This window comes from Amblyomma americanum, chromosome 2, assembly GCF_052857255.1.
Source record: "Amblyomma americanum isolate KBUSLIRL-KWMA chromosome 2, ASM5285725v1, whole genome shotgun sequence".
Taxonomy (NCBI): Eukaryota; Metazoa; Arthropoda; class Arachnida; order Ixodida; family Ixodidae; genus Amblyomma; species Amblyomma americanum.
The window spans coordinates 10,414,204-10,427,941 of NC_135498.1; the positions used below are offsets into that span (position 1 = coordinate 10,414,204).

General features: G+C 43.7%; 1 protein-coding gene and 1 long non-coding RNA gene across 6 annotated transcripts in view; one reads left to right on the top strand and one right to left on the bottom strand.

The window, feature by feature from the left end:
- LOC144120546 (uncharacterized) overlaps positions 1–5,141 on the top strand; it is a 135,410-nt gene extending 130,269 nt beyond the window's left edge. Inside the window, exon 4 of the long non-coding RNA XR_013312454.1 lies at positions 5,009–5,141. This is a non-coding gene — a long non-coding RNA (uncharacterized LOC144120546). The remainder of the gene's footprint in view (positions 1–5,008) is intronic.
- Positions 3,986–13,738, bottom strand: part of spdi (sperm antigen with calponin homology and coiled-coil domains split discs) — a 40,259-nt gene continuing 30,506 nt past the window's right edge. For all 5 annotated transcript variants that reach the window (XM_077653069.1, XM_077653070.1, XM_077653066.1 and 2 more), the window contains 4 exons: positions 11,432–11,540; positions 8,419–8,535; positions 6,992–7,051; positions 3,986–6,888 (listed from right to left, as the gene is read on the bottom strand). In XM_077653069.1, coding sequence (XP_077509195.1) covers positions 6,799–6,888; positions 6,992–7,051; positions 8,419–8,535; positions 11,432–11,540 — 376 coding nt within the window. In that variant the 3' untranslated portion in view covers positions 3,986–6,798. The remainder of the gene's footprint in view (positions 6,889–6,991; positions 7,052–8,418; positions 8,536–11,431; positions 11,541–13,738) is intronic.

Sequence of the window (13,738 nt, forward strand, 5' to 3'; positions counted from 1 at the left end):
AGAGATCCTTCCGGCCCCGCCGCGGTGGCTCAGTGGTTAGGGCGCTCGACTACTGATCCGGAGTTCCCGGGTTCGAACCCGACCGCGGCGGCTGCGTTTTTATGGAGGAAAAACGCTAAGGCACCCGTGTGCTGTGCGATGTCAGTGCACGTTGAAGATCCCCAGGGGGTCGAAATTATTCCGGAGCCCTCCACTACGGCACCTCTTCTTCCTTTCTTCTTTCACTCCCTCCTTTATCCCTTCCATTACGGCGCGGTTCAGGTGTCCAACGATATATGAGACAGATACTGCGCCTTTTCCTTTCCCCTAAAAAAAACAATTATTATTATTATTATTATCCTTCCGCCAGTCCATTCAGACTCGTGACGTCCTTACTGAAAAGGATGGGTTGCCACCGTTTTGAGAGGGGAATGGCGGTGTAGGGAACCATCTCATTTGGAAATGCCCCGATTCTCCCGGGCATATTGATGGAATCACAGAGAAAGAAATCCGAGATGCTCTCCTCCGGGCTCCGGAGCAGCAAGCTCGAGCAATCCGTCTGGCACGGGACGCTTTGCGAAAGACGTGCCCCTGCGGGGCTCCCTCTTCATGTGCTCGAAATTATTCCGGAGCCCTCCACTACGGCACCTCTTCCTTCTTTCACTCCCTTCCCTTACGGCGCGGTTCAGGCGTCCGCCGATATGCGAGACCTCCCCCTACTGCGCCATTCCTTTCCTAAAATAAACAATTTTTCCAATCACTGCTTCTAAAACTGAGAATTGGTTTTTGAGGACCCGCCGCGGTGGCTGTAGTTAGAGCGCTCGGCTACTGATGCGGAGTACCCGGGGGTTCGAACCCGACCGCGTCGGCCGCGTTTCGACAGAGGTGAAACGAAAAGGCGCCCATGTGCTTAAAGTCACGTTAGAGATCCCCTCCCCAGGTGGTCGAAATTATTCCTGAGCCCTCCACTACAACACTTTCCTTTCTCTGTCCCTCCTTTATCCCTTCCTTTACAGCGTGGTTCAGGTGTCCGCCGGGACAGTTACTGCGCCATTTCCTTACCCCCAAAACCATTTTTCAGTTTTATTTTTGAGGAAAGGAAATGGTGCACTATGGGTGTCTTTAATGTGCACCTTTTTTCACTACTTCACTCAATGTGATTCCAGTTCTTGGGGCAGGATGGCTTTAGCCTTGTAGCAGATTTAAACCACCTAGCTGTCAGTGATTACATTGCATTTTTTTCACACCTCACGTGACCCATACCAACACAGCCATGGCTCGCCTGTTGAAACCGAAACACGCCTATCAGGACTGTGCACCTTAACTCGCACGGTGTGGAACAGATAACTACAAATGTATTGTGACCAGCAGAAAAGTAGCAAAGGTACTCATCTGCTGGTCATGAAACCGAGAGTGGCAAAGTACGAAAGGTCTGAGGCAACACAAAGTTGACGACGAGAAGTATATATTATCATGTGCTACTCTTTCACTGCTTGCTGCTGCATTTCTTACACAGTAACTGCCATCCCACCTAGACCTCAGCAGCACAACAGCAGGATATATCGCCATAATGCCAGCGATGAAATCTGATCCCACTCCGCATTAATAAATCCAGGATATAATGTTTGCACCCAACCTTTTTTTAAAGAAAAATTAAGACACAATACTTGTGCACTATACCTTTATCAAACCTTCACACACAACATATTTCAGTGTGTTGCATATTTAAGTATAAAAAGCACACAATAAAGAACTGTACAAAAGGCTTGTACAATCTCCAGAATAAATCATCCTGCTTATTCTTGTAGCGCACAAAGACAATACATACTACACACTGCGCACAGACAAAATGTACAAAAAGTGCACTTCAGCTTACTTGAGCCAAGGAACCGTTTTTCTTACAAACAGCAGTACAAGTCGCTTGCATATAAAGTGCGAGGTAATATGCAAATGAGGAACAGAAACAAAGATGAAAAGGCAGGACAATGCTCTTTGGAACACCTTTCCTCCAGAAGCAGCTGCAAACACTGTAGGCAGCTATTGTACAGGGCTACATGAGGTATCAGGAATAGTAGTAAAAATCGTCTGGTGGCTTTGCTCTGCATGCAACACCTCACCAGTTGTTGCATAAGAGAAAAAGAAAGGTTATTCATTATATGTGTTTGGCTGCATACATGATAATTAAAAAAAGTGGGAAGAAATGTGTGGACTGAAATGACTATCTCATATACCAAAAAACCATGACCTTGTGAGCTTCAGCTCCTGCGACTAAATTTGAACGAGTGTTGTGGCAAGCACCCATTAAAACTGCATGCTAATGACTGCAAAAATTTGCTGAATAAATATGTCCCATAATATTTCCATGCACCTATATTTATAGGTGCCAAGTACAACAAATGTCACCAGTTCCCACTAATATGTCTAAAAAAACAAGGGGCATGTCTAACAAGTTGTCTTCCTGCAGTTTTTAGGTTACGATGAATTATGCTAAATTTCTGGTTCAGCTAAAAGACGCAATATGCTTTCTCAGCATCAGTTCAGTTTTGGTGTCCCGTTTTTGCACCGATAAGTCTCTTGTCTATGTAGGCTGGCCACTGGCCTCTTGAAAAACTTGAGGCTACTTGTATATAACCCAAAATATCTGCTTCAGAATTCCGTGGCAGCGACTATTTTTATTTTGCATGTTTTCTTTGTGTACAATTTGCTGCCTGTCTCCTTCCAGAGGCCTCTCCCCCTAAACCCCTTCCCAAAACAGAGCACCATGCCAGTTTTAAACATCCTGCTAAAAATCTTTGCTTTTTATTAAAATGCTATGTCTTTCATCTGAATAAAAAGGAAACGATGAATGTCTACTATAAACTTATGCATTAAAATTCACCCAATTCATCCATTCAAGCCAGGCACGCTATATATATATATATATATATATATATATATATATATATATATATATATATATATATATATATATATACACGGCAGTTGATGTGGCACTTCGAAAAGAATGCATAAGAAATCTTACAGAAAAATATGTGTGAAAGTGTGAGCTTACTTTATGCTATAAATGTATCAAAAATGTTCCTGAAACAAGCAAGATACAAAAAATATGGTCATTCACAATTTAGTGACTGAAGCACATCTAATGGATCAACACTTCCTTAAAGCTTAGCTAGTTCTTTAGAGCAGCAATGAAAGGTGCTCAATCAAAAAAATAAAACACCTCTGCTCGATTATTTCCTTTCATGTGAGTTTGACAAAAGAAGTCAAGCGACAATTCAATTTTGAACAGTCCATTGAATGCAAAACATAGCAGCTAGCAAGGGGAAGAATAGCTTAAACGAACCTTCTTAACTAATACTAATATTGGTCAAAACAGGTGGGAAAGTTTCCCTAGTTAAGTGCTAAATACCAAAATATACCATGTTTTCCAGCAAAAACTCAGAACTGCCATAGTTTCAGATTTTACACAGTACGAAAACGAATAGAAAACAAAATACTGTTATTCTGGGCAAAACTATGTCCAGCATATAATAAAGCAACTTAAAATCTGGTTTGCAGTGGGTAAGATGACATTAAAAACTGTTCTAGGATCATGCAAAATGTGACAAGAAAAGTAATGCAGATGGACCATCGACGCACGGCAAGAGCTGCGTAGAACACAGCACGCACATATTTCGCAATTAAAAAAAAAGCAAGCATGAATCCGAAATACCAATACAATGCATAAAACCTTAGGCATGTGTTCCTTCTACGCCAACCAAAACAGCACACCATATATTACACATACTACATTCAATTAGAGCTGCACTTTGCCCCAATTTATGAATCAATGTGACTTGTCAGCATCTACTGTAAGCTGCCTTTTCAACACTGCTAAGACAAAGCTGTGCATGAATTCATGAATTCCCTTAGCATGCATGCTGCCCAGCTAATGAAGAGTTTTCGGCTGATGCTCCTTTACGTATTCTGTGCATCGAATTTTGCCCATAGTCCCATTTTATTCCCCGTAAAAATGTCCTACAAATCTAATTTACGCAGCACAAAAGACAAGGCGGCATACAGTTGATGTTATAAATATGCTTAATTTCATATTTGGCTTAAGTAAAGTTTCACACAGAGAAGGAAGAGCAGTTGTGCAGTGAATGAGAAATAGTCAATTTGAGGCAACATTACGAAAAGAAAAACACGTCAGCACTAGGAAATTTTAGCTTCAGATGCTCCCAGTTGACTAGACTGGAAGCAACAGCAAGACTAAATTAACTCAATTAATACCAACAGAGAACATGAAATGATCTGGGTGACCTAAAAGCACGTGGCCAAAAGCCTGCTGCACCTACATGGTGCATTATGAGAACAAAAATGGAGTAAAATGCAAATAAGTACAAGGAAATTGTCTTGAAACAGCTGTTTCAGAAGAATGCTTACTACTTGGACATCAAGTGATGACTTTCCTCAAGGACAGCAGCATCTAATAAGACTATTATACAGGAATAGCAGGACAAGTGCTAAATCACTCCCAGAATGCTTGCATGGTCCCAAACCTCCTTGGTGCATGAAAATATCTACTTCCATCTCTTTATTTTCTATTTGAAGCACTGCTTTACTATCTGCTCTCGATTTTTCCACAAAAAAGACCCAAAGATATGCTTCGAAACAAACAAATTGACACACTGCCACAGCTTGTGCATTTTTCTTGTGTGCTCCTTTCTGAAAGCTGCGCTGGCAACTTGCACACAAAAAGTCATGCAAATGGCATGCAGGATAGCATGAAGCACTATGAAATTTTGCCACCAAAAGTTACCACGAAAAAGGAAAGCTATTTGACCACAGTGACATGCTGGCAGGTGAGCACGAATTCTCACAAACCCTGTTCTACAGGCATCGCAGCACAAAGAATTGCTGTGAATGTGCGCGGACTGGCTTTGCTTCCAGACAAATACCTTGGCTGCCACTTGCAATTCTAGGCTGAAACTCGTTTTCAAAATGCTTGCACATGTCGCCAGAGCATCCCATTCGCTCCATCATGCAGGGTATTTGCACTGCAATGCACGCCTTCGTACAATGACAGGTAGCCTGGCCCCTCGGCATGGCCCCCCTGTACACACCACGAGCACGAGAAGGTAAGACTCTGCTACAACCGGAGACAAGGACACGAACAAGGTCTGTGATGGTGCCCTGCATGACACGCCATCCTAGCTCTTCATGTTTTTCTTCTTTTTTTAAGGGCAGTAAAATCTTTTTGTGCCCTGGAGAAATCGCCAGCACCAAGACCCTTTAGCATGGAACTCTATATACTTCTGTATATATTCTACAGTGAATATGCCCGTGCATATTATTTGTTTTTTTGCACAAGAACAAAACCTTGATCACTTACGTACAGCAGTCCGTGGCAGTCAAATATAGCAGAAGGCGGTTCATTTACTGTGCACAGATGTACAGAATTGTTTACACACATGACTAGACCACAGCCCTGTCACGCCAGGGCACAAACAACACCAGCTTATACTAGAAGGTCACTCCCACAGTGCAAGGCAGAAAAATGCAATGCCTCTGCTGGTATCACCGAGCCTGATCTCTGACAGCATTAAAGCAACACAAGCGAACAGATCTTCCTTTCTTTTCTTTGTACAAAAAAGAGGAAAGAAATGTGAAGCCAATCTAGCAACAGTACATAAGGCAGACGACAAGCCAAACTGAATTTCTTTTAGAGAATTTCACTAAAAGGCATCAACCAACTTGTGCACATAAAACAAAATGTTTACTGATATTGAAAATGTGCAGTGAAGACAAGCATTCGTTTTCATACGCTGCAAAGAGCTTCAAAGACACAGCAGAGTGCAGGCACTGTGAAAGTGACTTTGAGGCAACCATAATAAAAGTGACACTTTCACTTTCTGTGTGACAGCTGTATTAAAAACAATACAAATGGGCTCATAAATAGATGAAGCACGTGACAATGATGCATGCTGCCCACTTCAGGACGCGATATAAGTGTGCGAACAACATGTGCTATGATAAGAAAAAAAATACGAGAGGAGTATTTCAGACAAATGTGCACACACACATGTATATACCTTGCTCAGGCAAAAAACGCGTACAAGAAACTTGAGTAAGAAAACGTGTTGCGGAAACAACAGCTGCTATCCTCCCTGTCCTGCCTCCTCCTATGCTGGAGCCTTGACCACTAAACGCAAGCTTAATCTGTTATGAGGAAATGCGTTCCAGGCTCCTTGCCACCGAGGTTCAAAGAAACAAAATACTTTGAAAAGAAGACTGCACGAAGGCTCCTCCTCAAAACTGGCATTCAGTATAAACAAGCGCACCTCTAAACTTCCCAGGCAGTAGTACCAGCATGATGGAGAGACTGAAAAGGGTGTACATGTCCTTAAACAATACTGTGAACACTTCTGTGGGCTGCCAAAAACAGGCGTCCAGTTTTACACCACAGGAAAGAACTGCAAGCCAAGATGCCATCTTTGGTGTTTTCACCCAAGGTGGCAAGCTGATAACATTTAAGACCACTGTAAGCACACAAGCTCTTTTCATCTTAGCAAGCATTTGCAAGGCCAGCTGGCTGAATTGATACCACACCACTGCAAGGAATGCTGTGGCTGCTAAGCTACAGAGATTGTGGTGACAGCACCACCCACTGCTCTTACGGCAAAAATCGACAGGTCTAAGGCAGGGTAACACTGATGAGAAAAACAGCAAACATAAAACTAAAAGCAATAAAGATAGGGTTAAGTCCCTTTTGTCAACAACACGTGTGCGCATTCCTTTGGCAGAAGTACTACAAGGCTGTGGTCCATTTGGGTCCCCTCAGGTCTCAAAATGCTTGTAGATGGACGTAACGTAAGTCATGATAGACTGCCAGTCAGGGCGCTCGAGGCATATAAGTTCATTGACATTCTGCAAGAGACATTAAAAATCACTGTAAATTGGTGTGCATGCCTCAAAAGAGGACATGCTTTTGACAGCTTGCTCTGAAGGACAGAACAGGCACTATACGCACCAAAGTGCTGGGGATTCCAGCTGATTCTGCTGCTTCAAATGCAATGCTGAAGTTTCTCCGCTGAAATAAAAAGAGAAAAAGTGGAGGATATAAAACAAACCCAAGATATAAAAAAGGAAGGCTTGCAGAAATATGTCAGTGTCAGTCACTCTGACAGTGCTGACAGTGACCGCTCAATAAAATAACTGTGCAAAATGGAAAACAAGTCACAGAAGCTTGCCTGCCTTTTTCAAACATTGGTCACGGGTGTAACAAATTCGAGAGCATGCACATTTCATCTTTTACCTAAAGAAGCTTTGACCAGTGTTGGCTATTGCCATCACTATACCGCAACTGTGCAGTCAGTATGTGATGCAATAAAGCTAAGAGAACTAATGCACAAGTGCTACTCAGGCACACTACACCTAAAGAAATCTTCACTTTGCACCATTTTAAAATGCTAATATGAAGGTTTGCCAATTTAGACACAAAGTGAAACTGTTGCTGCCTCACCTGACATCTAGTCAAGCCTTTTAAGAAACTCCACTCCATGCCCGACATACTCATTACAAGGTTGAGCACCCTTCCTGTTGCCTGTGACTCTCTGTTCGACCATAAATGCTGTGCACCGAGTTCATGACTCTGCTCCCTATCTTTACGCACCTCGTCATCCACACATAGTTTTTCAAGTTTCAGCCAGGATTTGCGACATGCCACCTGGTACTAACATGTGCATCATTCAAGAAGCTTGCAGCACTGTATGCTCATGTATTGAGTTGTCTGCAAGACACTTTGGTTCTTACCTTCTCACTTGACAAGAAGACAAGCACACAAAAGACATATGCACACAACAACACATGGCATGGCATGAAACAAAGCATGGCATGCAACAAGGCATGGAAGAAAAGTCTGTAATATCAGCCATATATGATGATTTGCTATGACATCAAAACCACTGAGCAAGGTTCTTTTTTTTTTTTTTGGTGGCAAGATGCACATTTCATTGACTGACATTACAGGATGCACGTTTGTTACTTCTTGAGCAGCTCTTGGCTCAAGTGCACTGGCAGAAGGGATAAATAGCGCACGTGTGTCCCTGCTCTGCGCGATGGCTATTTTTTTTCTATTAGTTAAGCTGAACGCTGCAACCTGTTGAGCATGCACATAATTACTACTTTGCTTTGGTATTAGCAATTCCTTCATATCAGGAAAACCACACTTATTTGTTTGATGGCTGCACCAACCAAATGCACGTGTCAACGATTGCACCCATCTGTGAAACTCTCTTGGCCAACTGAATGGCACATGATTGTCTTTTTCAAGACCTCACCATTGTTAATGGTTGCCCGAGGAAGCTATTCAGAAAACACAAACTTCCTACTCGGCAAAACCTGCTGCTTCCGCAAAATGGGCCAAGCATGGGCCAAGCAGCCTCCCCTGCAACTGACCTTGTCCTTGCTGTCCAGCTGGTCGTAAGGGATCTTGTCCCCGAGGTAGGTGTGCAGGAGGGCACAGAAGGCCAGCCCATCATTCCAGCTGCTACTGAAGTTGGTGATGTCTATGCCCTGTTCCAGGATTCAGGGCATGGGGAACAGAATACAGCCATACAAGGTCATAAATAACGAACGTGTTCAGTACTTCATGGCTGCATGGTAATGAAGGTGCCGAAATTTCTGCAAGCATTAGCAGACCGTGTGGTAAAGGCATAAAAAACTGAAGCTGGAATGAACATGTCGGGCTGTCCCAGCTTTGCCAATGCTCATCTCCTTTTGCTCATCAATGTGAATGTGAATGAAACATAGGAGTGACAGAATTTAAGCATTGGATGCCTGGTATATCCTAACAAGAGGAAAATCAATAACTCATTTCATCAGTTATTCCCTCACACCTGCATGGCCTTAAAGATATGTGGCTACACAAGAGCCAAAAAATTATGGCGCACCTAAGCCATTCAGATAACGTATAAATGCGAGAGCATTGCTTGTCGCTAAGTGTGTCACTGAATTGTTGGGGGCTTGGGGGCTGAATGCTGTTTCGCTGCAGCAGCTCGCTTCGCACGTTTCGCTGCATTGCGATGGTCACATACTTCATAGGCAGTGAGCTGCCACCTCCGGCCACGCTTTGATGTCTCACCGGATGATGGAGATGAGAGCGATTCAACTTGGGCGAAGAAGACTCCATAGCACCACAACCTCACTCTCCGAAAGCTGATGGCCAACTGGCGGTGGCAGTGAGGCCTTTCCCTTTTGTGTAATCTCAAGCCGCGTTTACATGAATACAACAGTGGCGCATCGTATTTCCTAGCTGTTTACATGTACCACATCAAATCAGGCGGGACAGTGACATCTCGCCCAATGCATGGTGCAAAGCGGGCCAGCTGCTCCCATCATGAGGGCGGTCTGCTTTGTTATCCAAGTGAGCAAGTATTGTATAGTGACCCAAGCGAGGAGGAGGGGTGCCCCCGAACCTGTTTCCATTCATCGCAAAAGTTGAATTGCCCTTCTCCCATTCCGCAGTGTCAGGAGGAGTGTTTCCCTCTCTTGCCTGCACAGTGGTGGGTGGCACTCCATCCCTCCAGGAGAGGCGATGACATCACTCGTGTGCGGCGTTCCTGCCACATGTGCCTGCCATGGCTTTCTGACCACAGCTCTCTGACCACGGCAGGGTTTTTGCACGAGCCAAGTAATGCTCTCGCATTAAAAGCTTACACTACATTAGTCCAAATTCTGAAGAAAAAGTATCAAGCAATTCTTCTGTCTTCTTAGTTCAGGAAGCAACTATACGCTCCTACACGTAGGACTGTCGGGATTTTTTATTAGCAAAAGTTAAGCGCAAAAATCGAACTGTAATTTTTGGAGCCTCAAATATGACTTCTGTACTCTGTCCCTGCATTAAGAAAATTCAAACATACACAGCAGTTGCCGTTCCTGTATGGGAGTTTACATCCTTCAATACAGTAACCTGCAACGACTCTGCTTCTCCATTACAATGCAGAAATTTCCGATATCCCATTTATCATGAACCAATAATTTGAAGGGTAATTACAGCTAAATTAGTGCTGCACTTTAAGCTGGATATGTTTCATATTGTGCAGTAACAAAGAGTACTTCTTTGGGAAGCCTGTTATGATTTCAATACATTCCACTAAAAGGGGGAGGGGGCAGAGTCCCCTGACTCGTATGTCCATCTCTTCCCCTCTACGTTTGCCTGGCTAACGTTGTCCTGTGAAGCAGATTCTGGTTTCGTCATGAATTCTCCAAGCTTTGAAGTTGGGAGCCAACTCAGTGCATCTCAGCTGTCGACCCAAAAATTGTGTGAAGTACAAAGCAGGAGAGAGTGGCGCATATTGTACTGTGCTAACATGCACTTGCTCTTTGGTTTGTGGAGTGGCTCGCAGGCCAAGCAAATCATTGGCTGATAGTCCTTCTACCGAGGATGTAGAGGTCATGCTTTGAGGCATCCAAATTCATCATGATAACCTTTTAACATAAACAGTGAAAACAGAGTACTATTTAGAGTATGTTGTACACCTTGAAAAGCTTTCTACTTGATATTCCAAGATATATATGCTAGTTAAAGTTAATGAAGGCTCACTCTGCAAAGTGCAGCTTGGTGGTGCTTCGCAGTTCAGTTTTTTGTGATTGGCAGGGTCCAATTCAGAAACTACAGTCAAACCTCGACGTAACGAACATGAATATTACGAATTATTGGATATATCGAACTATTCGTAAATATATTAACATATGTAATCTTTACTGTATATATTAAACGCAGTTGGCCATGAAACGGATATATTGAACTTCCCACCACCAAGCGATACTTGTTCAGGCGGCAAGTGACAGGCTTCGCAGCACTACACAAGTGACTGGTGCCAAGGTTTGAGTTTTTATCTCGCAATCGCAAACGGCGGCATGAAAGATGCAGCGGCGTGCAGGGTTGTATTCCGGTAGACAATTACGCGTTCACACCCTTCGAACCTGTCGACAGTGCCCTGGAAGCAATGGTGTGGATGTTAGTAGGCCTGCAGTAAGCCACCCTGCACTCACGTCGTCTGTCACAGAGGTGGTGAAAACAGTGACAGCGGTCGCTCTGACACACCGCTTTCCATGCGACACGGCTGTGATGCGGGAAGCCACCCTAGCTGGAAGCCAACCTAACTGCCGTTCCGATCTTTGCAGCCCCCAGATTCGTCATGAGCACCTTCAAAACGTCGCTAAAACCTAGGAGAAGGCCTCTCCAGTTCTCTAGTAAGGATTGTCTGAGTTGCCGTCCTTTCGATGACTAAGCTCCGCTGCTATTGTATTAGTTTCTGACATAATTTTATATTACGAATTTCAGCTATATCAAACTATTCTATGATTTTTTACCTGTTCGCTATAACAAGTTTTCATAGTAGTATGAGGGCAAACCCCTGCCTGCAGTACACCACCAAAGATGGTGGGGTGGGGTTGTGCCTTGTACCTTGTAGCCCATGGTCTTGTTCTGGCACCACTTCAGCAGGGCATTGCGCTTGGATCCCCCACCCTTGACCAGTGACGCCAGTGGATCCTTCTTCTCGAAAGACAGGTCACTACAAGTGGTCAAAAATACCACCGCACACACACCTAAAGCAGCTGGTTCAGGTAGCAGAGTCAAAATTTTGACACATCTGAATGCAAACATTCTCTTTTTGGTGACAGCGCAATAGAAAAGCAGTCAAGTGCATCTTTCTACTGACCCATAGGTTAAGAAGCATTTTATTTATGAGTTAAATCCTCCTTAAGCACTGCCACATACTTTTTGCAGAACAGAAATGCTGAACCTAAACCCCGGGGTGTATGCCAGGCATATTGCAAATTGTGTGAAAGTTAATGTCCTGAACAAACACATTGGCTGTGAGGGACATCGTAGTGGATGGCTCCAGATTAATTTGGACCACCTGGGATTCTTTAACATGCGCCGACATCACACAGCACATGGGTGCCTTTTGAGTTTCACCTCCATCGAAACCTGGCCGCCACGCCCGGGATTGAACCTGGATCCTTAGGCTTAGTAGCCGAGTGCCTTGATCACTAAACCACCGCGGTGAGGCTTGGAAACAGTGCCACTACAAGGTCAATGAGACAACACCAGCAATGACTATAAAGTAACACTTATTTCTTTTCTGACTCAGGTAGCACCATTTTTACTGGCATAATGAACGCATTTTTTCAGAAAGTCCTCTAAAAATGTAGGGGGCGTGGTCGTTACATGGAGTTAAATATTAAAAAAAATTCTAAGGAGTAAAGACAAGACAAAAGCTAGATTGGTGGAATAAATACTTCATCCAGTATGATTCACCTTCTAAATAAAACTAAATACATTCTTCAGCACGGTTTGCGGACTCATAAGCATAGTCAAGAACTTTTATCTTAAGCTAGCTTGTATAACTCTCGTAACGTTTCATAACACTGTCCAAAGAAAGCACAACTAAGGGTCACTCTAGCACATCATTCAAAGTGAAGTCCAGCTGCAACAAGTTGCTACAGTCACTAATATGGCAGGTCACAAAAAGAAACCCTCTGTAACCAGGCGTGGTTGCTACTGGTTCTCATGTAACATTCTTGTTGGACGTTCCTCCTGTACACTGATGTGTAGTAGTATTAATCGAATAGATGGTGCATCATAGCACTGCATAGCATTTTCAGCGTTCAATAAAAAGCGCCTGCTACCATAACCTATCACCATCAGAAGCACACAAAAATAAAAAGCTGCATTTATAATATGAGAGAAAAAAATGTACTTTTTGACAGCCGTAGCAAGGCGGTGCATTAATGATGAGAGTAAGTACCGTGCAGACCTCTTATAATGTAAGTCGCGGGGGCCGCAAAAATCTGCACTGTAACACAAACATTGCTTTTTCAGACCAAAATACCCGTTAAATGGGCAATGGGTAACTTCCTGTTCAAAAACGCTTTATTTATCATTGAACAAAAAAAAAAAAAGAAAAGCAACCTACTAAGTCTGCTTCATGCTTAGATTACCTTTAGCATATTGCACGCAGCGCAACTGCGGAGGTTACCGCAACTACCAGTGTGGAAATACGCATACGCTTGTTATCAGCGCATGCCCAGTTCCACGAAGGTGGTCACACTAACCTCCGCGGTAGCGCTGCACGCACTATGCTAAAACATTTGTTTTTGAGGCACGTCATGTGCAGCCGGAAAAAAAAAACAACAGTTTTTTGGCCTGCCGCTGCCTCTTCATGGCATTACGGATTAGTTCCTTTTTCACCAAGCAAAGGCACTTCAACACTTCCTCATCCAAGTCATGCCTCGCGCAGTAGGCTTGCATTTCAGCTAAGGACTCTATTGCGGCCTTTACATGAGACTTACGGCTTGTCGTCTTCATTGTCGCCTGAATCATCCGCTACCCTTCCTGTTCTGCGCAGTCTCCGAGCGGATTTCACACCGCACTGTAACTGGTATTTCGCTTTGCATGAACGCATATTAAGCAATATGATTTTACACTGAGTCCTATGGGAGGCATACCAACCAATGGTCAGCAAAAACCACACTGTATCCCGTCCTGCACTATAAGCGGTTACGTTATAAGTGGTCTCCAATGTACTGTATTTACTCACATAATCTGTGCCCTCATGCAATCAGCGCACCCCTAAAAAACATTTACTCGCATATTTCATGCTCCCTGATACACAAGCGCAACCACCATGCACGCAGGTGCACGCAGGACACATTTGGAAAGATCGGTGTGGCCATGTTGCTGCATTCAACTCCGAAAGGTAAGTGG